Source organism: Dreissena polymorpha, chromosome 12 (assembly GCF_020536995.1).
Source record: "Dreissena polymorpha isolate Duluth1 chromosome 12, UMN_Dpol_1.0, whole genome shotgun sequence".
NCBI classification, from domain to species: Eukaryota; Metazoa; Mollusca; class Bivalvia; order Myida; family Dreissenidae; genus Dreissena; species Dreissena polymorpha.
Window position 1 is genome coordinate 33,231,119 of NC_068366.1, and position 15,620 is coordinate 33,246,738.

Sequence of the window (15,620 nt, forward strand, 5' to 3'; positions counted from 1 at the left end):
AAAGATTTAACTCATAAATGTGGTGAACAAACATTTAAAACCATTCCATTCCATTGTTAAATTTCTGAAAATTGAGACTGAGAAGCCAGATTGAAAATGTTCATATCATATGAGCCTGATTCTGGTAAAACTGGGCTTAATGCATATGCTCAATGTTTCGTCCCAGATTAGCCTATGCAATCCGCACAGGCTTATCAGGGATGACACTTTAAGCCTAGACTGGATTTTCATTAAGTAGAGACCTCCTTTAAACCAAAAATTCAATAAGAGCGGAAAGTGTTGTCCCTGATAAGCCTTTGCGGACTGCACAAGCAAATCTGGGACAACACTTTATGCATATTCACTAAGCCCAGTTTTCAAAGAACGCGGCTTATATTTATATAAGTCTTGTTCTGTGAAAATTGGGAAAAATGCACGTGCGTAAAGTGTCGTCCCAGATTAGCCTGTGCAGTCCGCACTAATCTGGAATGACACATTACGCACATGCATTATGCCCAGTTTTATCAGAACAAGACACATATAATCAGTGTCACCTCCAACACAATAGACATGTCCAGCATGTATAACTCCTCTTACCTCCAACACAATGGACATGTCCAGCATGTATGACTTACCTTCAACACGATAGACATGTCCAGCATGTATGACTCCTCTTACCTCCAACACGATAGACATGTCCAGCATGTATAACTCATATTACCTCCAACACAATAGACATGGCCAGCATGTATAACTCATATTACCTCCAACAAAATGGACATGTCCAGCATGTATGACTTACCTTCAACACGATAGACATGTCCAGCATGTATAACTCCTCTTACCTCCAACAGGATAGACATGTCCAGCATGTATAACTCCTCTTACCTCCAACAGGATGGACATGTCCAGCATGTATGACTCCTCTTACCTCCAACACAATGGACATGTCCAGCATGTATAACTCCTCTTACCTCCAACAAAATGGACATGTCCAGCATGTATAACTCCTCTTACCTCCAACAAAATGGACATGTCCAGCATGTATAACTCCTCTTACCTCCAACACAATGGACATGTCCAGCATGTATAACTCCTCTTACCTCCAACACAATGGACATGTCCAGCATGTATGACTTACCTTCAACACGATAGACATGTCCAGCATGTATGACTCCTCTTACCTCCAACACGATAGACATGTCCAGCATGTATAACTCCTCTTACCTCCAACACAATGGACATGTCCAGCATGTATGACTTACCTTCAACACGATAGACATGTCCAGCATGTATGACTCCTCTTACCTCCAACACGATAGACATGTCCAGCATGTATAACTCATATTACCTCCAACACAATAGACATGGCCAGCATGTATAACTCATATTACCTCCAACAAAATGGACATGTCCAGCATGTATGACTTACCTTCAACACGATAGACATGTCCAGCATGTATAACTCCTCTTACCTCCAACAGGATAGACATGTCCAGCATGTATAACTCCTCTTACCTCCAACAGGATGGACATGTCCAGCATGTATGACTCCTCTTACCTCCAACACAATGGACATGTCCAGCATGTATAACTCCTCTTACCTCCAACAAAATGGACATGTCCAGCATGTATAACTCCTCTTACCTCCAACAAAATGGACATGTCCAGCATGTATAACTCCTCTTACCTCCAACACAATGGACATGTCCAGCATGTATAACTCCTCTTACCTCCAACACAATGGACATGTCCAGCATGTATGACTCCTCTTACCTCCAACACAATAGACATGTCCAGCATGTATAACTCCTCTTACCTCCAACACGATAGAAATGTCTAGCATGTATAACTCCTCTTACCTCCAACACAATGGACATGTCCAGCATGTATGACTCCTCTTACCTCCAACACAATAGACATGTCCAGCATGTATAACTCCTCTTACCTCCAACACGATAGAAATGTCTAGCATTTATAACTCCTCTTACCTCCAACACAATTCACATGTCAAGCATGTATGAATTACCTTCAACACAATGGACATGTCCAGCATGTATGACTCCTCTTACCTCCAACACCATGGACATGTCCAGCATGTATAACTCCTCTTACCTCCAACACAATAGACATGTCCAGCATGTATGACTTACCTTCAACACAATGGACATGTCCAGCATGTATAACTCCTCTTACCTCCAACACAATGGACATGTCCAGCATGTATAACTCCTCTTCCCTCCAACACAATGGACATGTCCAGCATGTATAACTCCTCTTACCTCCAACACAATGGACATGTCCAGCATGTATAACTCCTCTTACCTCCAACACAATGGACATGTCCAGCATATAAGACTCCTCTTACCTCCAACACAATGGACATGTCCAGCATGTATAACTCCTCTTACCTCCAACACGATAGACATGCCCAGCATGTATAACTCCTCTTACCTCCAACACGATAGACATGTCCAGCATGTATGACTCCTCTTACCTCCAACACAATGGACATGTCTAGCATGTATGACTCCTCTTACCTCCAACACGATAGACATGTCCAGCATGTATAACTCCTCTTACCTCCAACATGATAGACATGTCCAGCATGTATAACTCTTCTTACCTCCAACACGATAGACATGTCCAGCATGTATGACTCCTATAACCTCCAACACAATGGACATGTCCAGCATGTATGACTCCTCTTACCTCCAACACAATAGAAATGTCCAGCATGTATAACTCCTCTTACCTCCAACACATTGGACATGTCCAGCATGTATGACTTACCTTCAACACGATAGACATGTCCAGCATGTATGACTCCTCTTACCTCCAACACAATGGACATGTCCAGCATGTATGACTCCTCTTACCTCCAACACAATGGACATGTCCAGCATGTATAACTCCTCTTACCTCCAACACGATAGACATGTCCAGCATGTATAACTCCTCTTACCTCCAACACAATGGACATGTCCAGCATGTATGACTCCTCTGTGTTGATCAGCTCATGTATGTAACTCTGCCTCTTACTCTCCTCTGACGACGTCTTCTCCAGCACCTGGGGGTCAGACGACCCTGTAGGGAGCATGGAGGATCAAGTAACATGTTTACCCTTTATCAAATAGATACGCACTTTGACGCTTTTGTAGTCCCTTAGACAATCAACATTAATTTAATACCTTTCTGACTAAATTCAAGTTTCAAAGCCTTCATTTACAATCCGCCGATACTGATGAGAAGCAAACAGCATAAAACCTGAACAGTCTGCGAGTTACTTGCTGGCTGTTTTGGTTTTATGCTGGTTGCATTTAGCCATTTTTACTTTCATTTCGAGTGGGAAAGCATTAACAAAACTAGCTGACACAATTATTTGACTTCTTTTCTCTTTTGCAATGGGCAGGGGGGGGGAGGGTAGAGGGCAATCTTCATAACAAGCAATACTCAATCGATGTTGTTCTAATCAATATTTAGTGCCACCAAAAGTAAAATTGATGTTGCTTAAATTGTAAAATTGATTTATTAATAAAATAAAAAATTAAAATTTTGGGAACAAGCAGCCTTAAAATGAATCTCACAAATCCTATTGCCAGACTATTTTTTCAGCATATCATATAAGCATTACACAAGCCTTAAAATTTTGTTATGTACCACCATCAACCAGGTTGAAATTTTCAAAAAAAAGGTGTACAAGTGTATATAATAAAAGGAATATTATGCTAGTCCATTGTTGCAAGAGATTGTATCAGTCTTGTGATTTGCTTTATATACACAAACACTTGGGGGCTACGTCTCTACTGACACACCATAATACAAGCCATTTGACTAAATACAGCAATTACCTACATATTTCTGCAGTTATAGATTGCTATTATATTTTCCATTGCTACTAATTTTAACAACTAAAACTGTTGAACATAAGTTGAGGAACTGATTGAGATCAATTACTAGGCATTTCTCTGCAGATCCAAAGCAAACTTGATCAAACTTGACATCATATTAAACTTTCAACAGACCCATTCGAAAATTTTGAGACTTAAATTACCAGTTTTTAAGAATATCATCAATACAATATTTAAAAAAAGCAAAGGGATCAGTCTCTTTAAATGGTCAATATATCAATTAGTTTTTCCACGATAACTAGAGAATGCTTTGTAAAACTAGAGCTTTGTCACAGACGTGACGTATACCCCCACATGCTGCATTGACACAGAATATTTTGCATGCTGTCTTCACAAAACAAGATAAGCTAATTTATGGCGATTTTTAAGAATTATTATGCCATTCTCTTTTATGGCCATTTTGACCTTTGAACTCTTAAATTCTTTCGCATGACACGCAGTCCAATGACTGTGAACAAAATTAATGTACAGTCATTTTAAAATCACACAATGAATGACATAGTTATGGCCCGGACAAGCTCATTTATGGCCATTTTTGACTTTTGAACTCCAAGTGTGACCTTGACCTTGGAGATATAGACATAATTCTTTCCCATGACACGCCGTCCAATGATTGTGAACAAATGTTAAAATCTCAAAATGAATGACATAGTTATGGCCCTGACAAGATCAATAATTCTTTCGCATGACACACCGTCCAATGATTGTAAACAAATGTACCGATTATTTTAAAATCTCACAATGAATGACATAGTTATGGCACGGACAAGATCATCTATGGCCATTTTTGACCTTTGAACTCAAAGTGTGACCTTGACGTTGCAGATATCAACGTAATTCTTTTGCATGACACACCGTCCAATAATGGTGAACAAATTTGCCAAATGATATTAAAATTTCACAATTAACGACATAGTTATGGCCCAGACAAGCTCTTTTTTGACCTTTGAACTCCAAGTGTGCCCTTGACCTTGGAGATATCAACGTAATTCTTTCGCATGACACACTGTCCAATGATTGTGAACAAATGGGCCAAATGATTTTAAAGTCTCACAATAAATGACAAAGTTATGGTCATTTTAAAATCTCACAATGAATGACATAGTTATGGCCCTGACAAGATCATTAATTCTTTCGCATGACACACCGTCCAATGATTGTGAACAAATTTACCAATTATTTTAAAATCTCACAATGAATGACATAGTTATGGCAAAGACAAGATCATTTATGGCCATTTTTGACCTTTGAACTCAATGTGTGACCTTAACGTTGCAGATATCGACGAAATTCTTTTGCATGACACACCGTCCAATAATGGTGAACAAATGTGCCAAATGATATTAAAATCTCACAATTAACGACATAGTTATGGCCCAGACAAGCTCATTTTTGACCTTTGAACTCAAAGTGTGCCCTTGGAGATATCAACGTAATTCTTTCGCATGACACACTGTCAAATGATTGTGAACAAATGCGCCAAATGATTTTAAAGTCTCACAATAAATGACAAAGTTATGGTCATTTTAAAATCTAACCATAAGCGCCAAATGATTTTAAAGTCTTAAAATAAATGACAAAGTTATGGTCATTTTAAAATCCAACGATAAATGACATAGTTATGGTCCGGACAAACTTTCGGTCTAAAACGCACTTAGTGACCCTGTGATCTAGTTTTTGACCTGGCATGACCCATATTCAAACTTGACCTAGACATCATCTAGATACACTTCTGACCATGTTTGGTGAAGATCGATTAAATTTTTGGGACAGACAGACCGACCAACAGTTGGGGGTAAAACAATATTGAAATTGGTACAATTGTTAAGAGGGGGTATTAAAATCACATGACAAACAATAGGTGACATCCATGCCGAGACAGTTTTTTTTGCCATTTTATACCCTTTATTACTTGTATTGATTGCTTAAATGCTGCTCACTTTCCAGCCATATCATCAAGAAAGTGATTAGGGTTTATTTTGTATTAATATTCACTCTTTATCTCCACTTAACTTGCTGCTAAATTTGTTTTCAGAAGCTGTAATTTTGTGACACCCTCAAAAATTTTGCAGCAAGTTAAGTGGAGATATAGGGCAAATATTATAAGATATAAACACTTTCTTACTGGAAGGGGGGGGGGGGGGCTGATACATGTTTTATTAATATATTTTTGTTTCAGTATAAATATTTCTTTTTTTCCAGCATGAATAAATTCTACACTTCAAACAAGATATGTGTTTGTCAGAAACACTATGTCCCCTTTTGCGCAGCTTTGAAGCTATATATTTGACCTTTGACCTTGAAGGATGACCTTGACCTTTCACCACTCAAAATGTGCAGCTCCTTGAGATACATATGCATGCCAAATATCAAGTTGCTATCTTCAATATTGCAAAAGTTATTGCAAATGTTAAAGTTGGCGCAAACCAACCAACAGACCAACCAACAGACAGGGCAAAAACTACTACACTACACACTATAGTGGTGGGGGACATAAAAAATTTAAACACATTTTTCACTGAGTTGCGTACATACACTTCCGCTTGCATTACACATCAAGGAGAGTCAAACACAACATTTAATCGTACACTGTTCATTATTGACATGAACTTTCTGGTTGTAAGCAAAAAATAGCGCTGTTTTAATAGTTTTAATATTTTTATTGATCTGCGTATAACAAATACAACAGTATACAGCTACATATTTAATTAATTATAACATAACAGTAAACACATCTTAAACATATATGAAACCATATCTTAACAAACACAGGAATAACCCTATATACTTAACTTATGACCTTGGTATCGCAAATTGCATGATGAAACCACACATTTGGCAATAAATTAGATACTATAATAATGTAAAAACCAATATTTTTTGCTAAATATACTTCCAGGCCATTTAATGGGAGTATTTGAATAAGCACTCTGTTATACTTTGTGCAAACGAACAAAATTGAATGTAAACTATGATATGAATACGAATACATTTAATTTCCTACACATCCACAACATGAAATATAAACACTGGTTTGTCTAAGGTGACATAACGCCTACCGCACAATAGACAAAATAAATGGACCAACAACATTTTAGAGTTTAAATGGTGACATTATACACACTAATATGTGTAAAGAAGAAATAAATTGTCACTGAACAAACCGTTTTCCCACATCGAGGCTTATCTTAATTGCATAGTTGTGTCATAAGCATCTGGATACAATCAAAGTTATGTTGCCCTATCACATTTTACTTAGCAATAAACAAGCATTGTTTTGATGCATGTTTTTAATTCTTTCCCATCTGAACTGCAGATTGTGGTTTTTTGGCTGATAGACAAAATAAGTTATGAAAACATAAATGTGCCATGTCATGCAAAAATGGGCCTTAAGAAATATCCATATACATATATGCCACTGCATTTCTATACTCTGAAGAGGATTCCAAATATCCACTAATTATAGCACCAAACCTTTGCATGACTTGACAGTGTACAGGGTAGCTCCTGACCAGCCCAGGCATTTGCAGAAGCTACACTGGCAGCATATGCAGCATATGGCATAAGACCCATTATGGCATGACACAATGACAATGTACCCTGTTCTCACATAGACAGAGTAAAACATTCAAGGGGCAAGAATAAAACTTTGTTCCATGAATGGTGTATGGGTAGAGAATGCATATGTTATACAAAAATAAGTATTAAATGCATTTAATTAAAGCACTTTAATATTCAAATCATCAAACAAATGCAATTTATACGAATATAAGCAAATAGGAAAAAAATACCATAAAATCTTAAGGCCCCAGGCCATGATTCACAGTGCTCTTTAGGGAATTCTTAACTTGAGTTGAACTAAAAGGAAAATTTCAGATCTAATTTGTTATAAGAACTCCAATAGTTTCTGCATACAAACAGGTACAATATTAATAGTTTTATCAATATTCACTTGTTTTTAACAATTTATTGTAAAAAAAGGAAGAGGCTTTGTAAATACAGGCCCAGGGCAGGTATTTATTAAGCGTCTTAGGAATCTAAACTTCAGTCATAAGTAAGGGAAAACCTTTTTATTATATTATCTTTGTGAAGTGAACTATTTTTGTCCTAACACAATGATAAAATATTAACCATATTTGTAATATTGATTTGTTTAAATTTTAATGTAAAAAAATAAACAGGATTCAGCTAGACCTTGAGAAATGTTTAGGATTTCAGGAATTTCCTGAAGTTTTCCCTACAGAGCATTTTGAATACCCACCTAAATAATGTGAAAAAATATTTAATATGTAAAAGCACTAATTTCATGAATATTCAAAGGTAAGGGTTTACTGGAATGCTTCCATACATTGTCTTTTTATAGGTAGATAAATTACAAAGTCAGGGCAAACAAATCACACAAAAAGCTATATTTTGTAGTAATCAAGCTGTTTCAAAATCACGGAGCTTAATAAAGCACCTTTTTATTACCTTAGGATCAATGCTGATGTTTCTTTACATTTATTGGTAACAACATGTAAATGCCAGGACAAAGAAATTTAGATACACAATACACTAAACTGATGATTAGATTCAAGTCATACCTTTGTTGTATGCTAAAAGCGTTAGCTTAGTCTAAATTGTTTTTATTGTTGTTTGTTTGGAACAACATTTTTATTTTTGATTATAATTGCTTTCGAAATAAAATTAAAATGGAAATATATTTTTGAAAAGAGTAAATTTGTTTATAACAGTTTTTCCTAATTCCCTCTAAACTTGCAAACTGAAATTAATCTCATAGAATTATACAAAGACTTCTAAAAAATATTACCAAAAAATCTTTTTATTACCAAACTACACCCAAAGTAAAAAATTGTGTATTAAAGGAAATATGCAGCTGATTAGAGAAAGAGTGCAAAGGTCAAGGTCAGACTTACCTCTGACCCATTTTCCAAGTTGATTTGTGTGCAAGGTCTTTACATGAGAAAGGCATGTCTAATTAATAAAAAGTGTTAGGAATACTTGGGAATAGTGAAGTTGAGCAACACGAGCATACAACTACAGTATAACTTGAACTACTGTCTTTAACAATACACTAAGAGTCTCTATTTTTGTTTCACACTTTTTAATCCAAACTTTAACCACTCTTATTGGTCTCCCTTACATAAGAAACAAGCACCTTTGCCAAAACACTTAAACTTAAGCAAATTTCTAATGAATATTTTGTGAAACAAAGCATACCATTTACATCACACTTAAAAAGCACTATTTTTTTCAAAAACAACTGGACTAGGCAGATTTGTGTCCAAAGATGCAATAAGCACTAGTAAACAGATCTGAACCTCTAACAGTTGTAATAACACTAAATGACATCATGTATGAAGTAAATGAGTATTGCACGGCAATATATCTAAATCAACTAACAGAGTATCAGACAATTGATAACAACGAAAGCCAAATATCAAACTAGACAACTGCTGTTTACAAACATTGATTTGAACAAGCCAAGGTAACCATATATCAGCTTATCATCATAATAATAATAGAGGTAATTTTTAGTTTTGTAAGTTTTTGAAACAAGGGAGATAACTCAGAGCACAGTTCTTGTAATGGGTCAGAGCTGTAGATGACCTTGACCTTGGCAGTGCCCACAGCTCCTGTAACAGAACAAACACAAACCAGTGCATTACCAATTTGATTTCCACTCATGGAAAATGGGGATTAATGCATGTGTGCAAAGTGTCCTCCCAGATTAGCCTGTGTAGTCCACAAAGGCCAATTTGGGATGGCTCTTGACGTCCAGACTGGATATTTTCATGTACTAAAATTCCATGAAAGCGTAGTGTTGTCCCTGATAAGCCTGTGCAGACTGCATAGGCTTATCTGGGATGACATATTATGCACATACATTAAGCCCAGTTTTTTCAGAACTAGAGCTTTGTCAAAGACGTGACTATTACCCCCACATGCCGCATTGACACATAATATTTTGCATGTCGTCTTCACAAAAAACAGAAGACACCATGCTCAATTTTTAAAGTGACCCCTTGACCTAGTTTTTGACCCAGAAAGGCCCATGTTCTAACTTGGCCTTAAGATCATCTCCATACAACTTCTGACCAAGTTTGGTGAAGATCGGATGTAAACTACTTGAATTAGAGAGCGGACACCATGCTGAATGTTAAAAAACGCACTTAGTGACCCCGTGACCTAGTTTTAGGCCCGGAATGGCCCATGTGTAAACTTGTCCTAGAGATCATTTAGATAAAACTTGTGACCAAGTTTGGTGAGGATTGGATGAAAACTACTTGAATTAGAGAGCGGACAACATGGTGAGGTTTAAAACGCACTAAGATACCCCGTGACCTAGTTTTTGACCCAGCATGACCCATATTCAAACTAGACCTAGACATCATCTAGACACAACTTCTGACTAAGTTTGGTGAAGATTGGATGAAAACTACTTGAATTAGAGAGCGGACAACATTGTGATGTTTTAAACGCACTAAGTGACCTGGTGACCTTGTTTTTGACCCGGCATGACCCATATTCAAACTTGCCCTAAACATTATCAAGATACAACTTCTGACTAATTTTGGTGAAGATTGGATAAAAACTACTTGAATTAGAGAGCGGACAACATGGTGAGGTTTAAAACACACTAAGTGACCCCATGACCTAGTTTTTTACCCGGCATGGCCCATGTTCGAACTTGACCTACACATCATCTAGTTACAACTTCTGACCAAGTGTGGTGAAGATCAGATTTAAACTACTTGAAATAGAGAGCAGACACCATGCTCAATGTGTAAAACGTACTAAGTGACCCTGTGACCTAGATTTTGATCTGGCATGGCCCATGTTCGAACTTGGCCTTCAGATCATCTAGATAATTCTTCTGACCAAGTTTGGTGAAGATCGGATGAAAACTACTTGAAAAAGAGAGAGGACACCATGCTGAATGTTAAAAAAACGCACTAAGTGACCCCGTGACCTAGTTTTTGACCCGGCAAGGCCCATGTTCGAACTTGGCCTTAAGATCATCTAGATACAACTTCTGACCAAGTTTGGTGAAGATCGGATGAAAACTACTTGAATTAGAGAGCGGACAACATGCTGAATGTTTAAAATGCACTAAGTGACCCTGTGACCTAGTTGTTGACCAGGCAAGGCCCATGTTCGAACTTTGCCTAGAGATCGTGTAAATACAACTTCTGACCAAGTTTGGTGAAGATTGGATGAAAACTACTTGAATTAGAGAGCGGACAACATGCTGAATGTTTAAAACGCACTAAGTGCCCTAGTTGTTGACCAGGCAAGGCCCATGTTCGAACTTTGCCTAGACATTATGTAGATACAACTTCTGACCAAGTTTGGTGAAGATCGGATGAAAACTACTTGAATTAGAGAGCGGACACTTAATACGGACAGACAGACCGACAAGTTCACTCCTATATACCCCCCTAAACTTCGTTTGTGGGGGTATAACGAGGTTTATTTTATAATACTATAATGTTAATACCATGTGTTTTTCTAGAAAACCTTAACAAAATGCACATACAGTGAAATCTAGAATAAACACATTCAGTCCATAGAGTCTTATCCTGGATGATAGTTTACACCCTCCAGAAAACCATTGATTGTGTATTCAGCCTGTGATTAGCAAACTGACTTAGCCCAGTTTTCAAACCACACACCTCGCACATAGCTCAATTTTCTGAGTCATATGTCCCAAACCTTTAAACCAGCGTAACATTTTACACTAGGCAAACAAACGTTTTTACGTTTGTTTTACACTTTTATCAAAAGCAATTATAACAAGATGTGTTCGTCAGAAACACAATGCCCCCTATTGTGCCGCTTTGAAATTATTTAAAAAAAATTATGACCTTAACCTTAAAGGATGACCTTGACCTTGAACTTCCACCACTCAAAATGTGCAGCTGCATGAGATACACATGCATGCCAAATATCAAGTTGCTATCTTCAATATTGCAAAAGATATGGCCAACGTTAAGTTTTTTTCCGGACGGACGGACAGACTGACATACAGTTCAACTGCTATATGCCACCCTACCGGGGGCATAAAAAGATTAAGTAAAACAGAGAATTATGCTTCGATGTCTCATAATATAATTGCAGTATGTCATTTCATTGTTACCGTCGTTAAACATTAAGTAAGCCCCCCCCCCCCTAAAATTTAAATACGAGTGAAATATTCATGCAACAACACTTAAAACAAGAGACCAATGAGGGTCTGAATCGCTCTACTGGCTGGAATCAATAGGACTCAAGCCCTTGATAGTATGAACAATCTGAGTAAGGTTTAAATAAACAGACCCAAAATGAGAAATTTATCGCATAAACAAGAAGAAACGTAAAATTTAAACTTCAAATGGCTCCTTTTCAACAATAAGTTGGACAAATTTTCTATACTCTCAATGGGGTTCTGGCCCTTGATGATATAAAATATCCGTTGAAGTTTCAAAAGGATATATCTTTATATGTAAAAAAACAAGAAATGTGTTTGTCGGAAACACAATGTCCCCTTCTGCGCCACTTTGAATTTTTTTTTTTTACCTTTGACCTTGAAGGATGACCTTGACCTTTCACCACTCAAAATGTGCAGATCCATGAGAAACACATGCATGCCAAATATGAAGTTGCTATCTTCAATATTGCAAAAGTTATGGCAAATTGTTAAAGATTTTCATTTTTTTCACAAATTCAAGGGGAGATAACTCTGGACTTATAATTCCGATATTGCTCATTTTAAATAGGGTTTGACTCATCATTCAGACAAAGACACTGTGCAAGTTGGGAAATGATTGGATGAAAACTGTGGATTTAATTGCGTAAACAAACCTTATTTCACAATTTTCTCAAATTCAAGGGGAGATAATTCTGGACTTTTTACTGTGATGTAACCCATTTTCAATAGGGTTCGGGTCCTCATTAATATAAAGACACTGAACAAGTTTGAAAAGTATCGGATGAAAACTGTGGACTTTATCGCGTAAACAAGAAAAAGTCTAACACACACACGCTCACGTACGCACGCACGCATACACGGACAGACGACGGAAACCACGCCATGACATAAGCTCTTCAGGCCTTCGGCCAGTAGAGCTAAAAAGATAATGTACTAATATAAATCACAAACAAAACAGCTTTATCATCAACTGGCTGAGATAATCATACAGTAATCATAGCTGGGGTTGATATATAAATGTGTCCATAGGACATGAATGTATCCCCTATATTTCAATGGACACTGGAAACATATAATGTTTTTGCCACAGTTAATAATAAAGCAGTAATGTACCATTCCTTAATAAGTGTTGCTACACTTTAAGCTTATTACACATACATGATATTGGCCTCCAAGCACTCACCATAGTTAATGTCGTCTTGAGATGATGAAACATTTTGTCAATGCAATAAAAAAGAAATGGGCCGTGCTCTGTGAAAAAGGGGGTTTAATGCATGTGCGTAATGTGTCATCCCAGATTAGCCTGTGCAGTCCGCACAGGCTAATCAGGGACAACACTTTCCACTTTAATATTTTTTGTTTTAAGAAAGTCTCTTCTTAGCAAAATCCAGTTTGTGATTGCACCGGCTAATCTAGGTCAACACTTTACCAACTTGCATTAAACCCCCTTTTAACAGAGTGGGGCTAATTAGAACTGAACATCATATGAACATCTACTATCACAAATACCATATAAACAAACTTCAATTGTCTACTGTGACCCCGACCATGAAGCAAACAACATGGTTATTTCACATCACACATCGTCCAAATATTATGATTATGTGTGCCAATTTGTTTTCCATAATGCATGACAAAGCCATTGGCAATATAAGAAATGTGCACAAAGTGAAAGTGTCCAGTGTAACCTTGACCTTTAAAGTAACATTACTACTCAAAATCAAAGAACATTTCATACAATTGTTCGTAAAATAAACTTAACCAATTAAAAATCAGTGTTCTTTATGGCAATTGCCGAAATTTCAACGTCAGATGTGGACTGGTAAAATAGATGTTTGTAGATACAAAATGCTCGTTTTCATTATTGTTTTGCATGTCTATTCATACGACACATGGACACTAAAATGGTGTTCGTGTGTCGTATGAATAGATATATTCGCGGGAATTAATTGTGGCCACAAATAAATAAACACGAGCATTTTGTATCTACAAAAATCTATGTAATCATATCACATCTAGCGTTGAAATTTTGGATATTGCTATAAGGAACACTGATTGTTAAGGTGTTAACTTTATTTTACGAAATACTTAACGAAATTTTCGTTGATTTTGAGCGTTATAGAGACTTTAAGGAATATCCTTCTTGTTGTACGCACCAATTGTCTTCATATAATTTATGTGTCAATCTTGTTATTAATCCCCAAGTGCATAACAGAGCTATTGTCCAGACACTGACATGTACTTTCACTGCATACATTTAAGGAATAAGCAAAACCTTCCCATGTCCACCATTGCCTTGACTTTTAAGCAAGTTGTTTCATGGAACATGTCATCTATATATGATGATCTTTTGCACAAATGTATCTCCAATATCCCATCATTCACAACAAAGTTATGGGCGGAGGCAAACACTTTCTCGCCACACACACATAAGGAACATGCAAAAACTTAAAGCTTCAATTGTGAGTTTGATATCAAAGACAGCAACATGGCTGTGGCACACATGGTTGTGGTCAGGGATGATACTTTCCGCCTAAACTTGATTTTTGGTAAAGAGGGACTTCCTTGAAACTTAAAAAACCATTAAAGCGGAAAGTGTCTTCCCTGATTAGCCTGTGCGGACTGCACAGGCTAATCTGGGACGACACTTTTCACACATGCATTATGCCCAGTTTTCTCAGGGCGAGGCTCATATGAGGAATGTACTCCACTGTGACCTTGAAGGAAGATAGAGGGCTTTACATGTGATACATCTTAACCCTTTACCACTTAGATACGCTTTTTGGCGCATTTGTAGTCCCTTAGAAAGTTAAAGTTAATTGTATACCTGTCTTACTAAATTGAAGTTTTAAAGGATTCATTTCCAACCCTTAGATACTAATGAGCAGCAAACTGCATAAAACCTGAACAGAATGCAAGTTACTCTCAGGCTGTTCTGGTTTTATGCTGTTTGCACATAGCCATTTCACTTTGCTTCTGAGTGGGAAAGGTTTAATATGATGATCAGTTAGGTCATGTTTTTTTTTTAATCCCATCATGTGCAAAAGGTATTGAGCTGGACACAAACTTTTCCCCCAAAACAAACACACACATTAATAGACAATGATGACACTATATGCCTTTCAGCCATTATCATGCATAAAAAGTCAAAAGTAAGTCAGAAGTGTTACAAGCCATAAACATGCCCTCATATTTCATCTACATGTACTTCTTAGTTTATTCATTTGGATTTTTCATCTTTTCAACAGTTTTTCACTGGTAATATGGCGATAAGTAAACCTCCTAACATTTTACCTTGGTTAAGTGGTTTACCAGTACCAAGTGCACATACATCTGCCAGTAACTGAAATCTGCACTCCTTAACCCTTTCCTCAAATGTGAAAATGGCTTTTGCAACCAGCATAAAACCAGGACAGCCTGCAAGTTCAGGTTTTATGCTGTTTGCTGCCCATTAGTAACTAAGGGTTGCAAATGAAGCCTTTAAAACTTGAATTTAATAAGAAAGGTATTTAATTTAATGTAACATTCTAGGGGACTAC

The 15,620-nt window shown here is 37.0% G+C and overlaps 1 protein-coding gene across 11 annotated transcripts in view; it reads right to left on the reverse strand.

Moving 5' to 3' along the window:
• LOC127853681 (intersectin-1-like) overlaps positions 1–15,620 on the reverse strand; it is a 117,055-nt gene that overhangs the window by 22,069 nt on the left and 79,366 nt on the right. For all 11 annotated transcript variants that reach the window (XM_052388390.1, XM_052388392.1, XM_052388383.1 and 8 more), the window contains one exon: positions 2,945–3,066. In XM_052388390.1, coding sequence (XP_052244350.1) covers positions 2,945–3,066 — 122 coding nt within the window. The remainder of the gene's footprint in view (positions 1–2,944; positions 3,067–15,620) is intronic.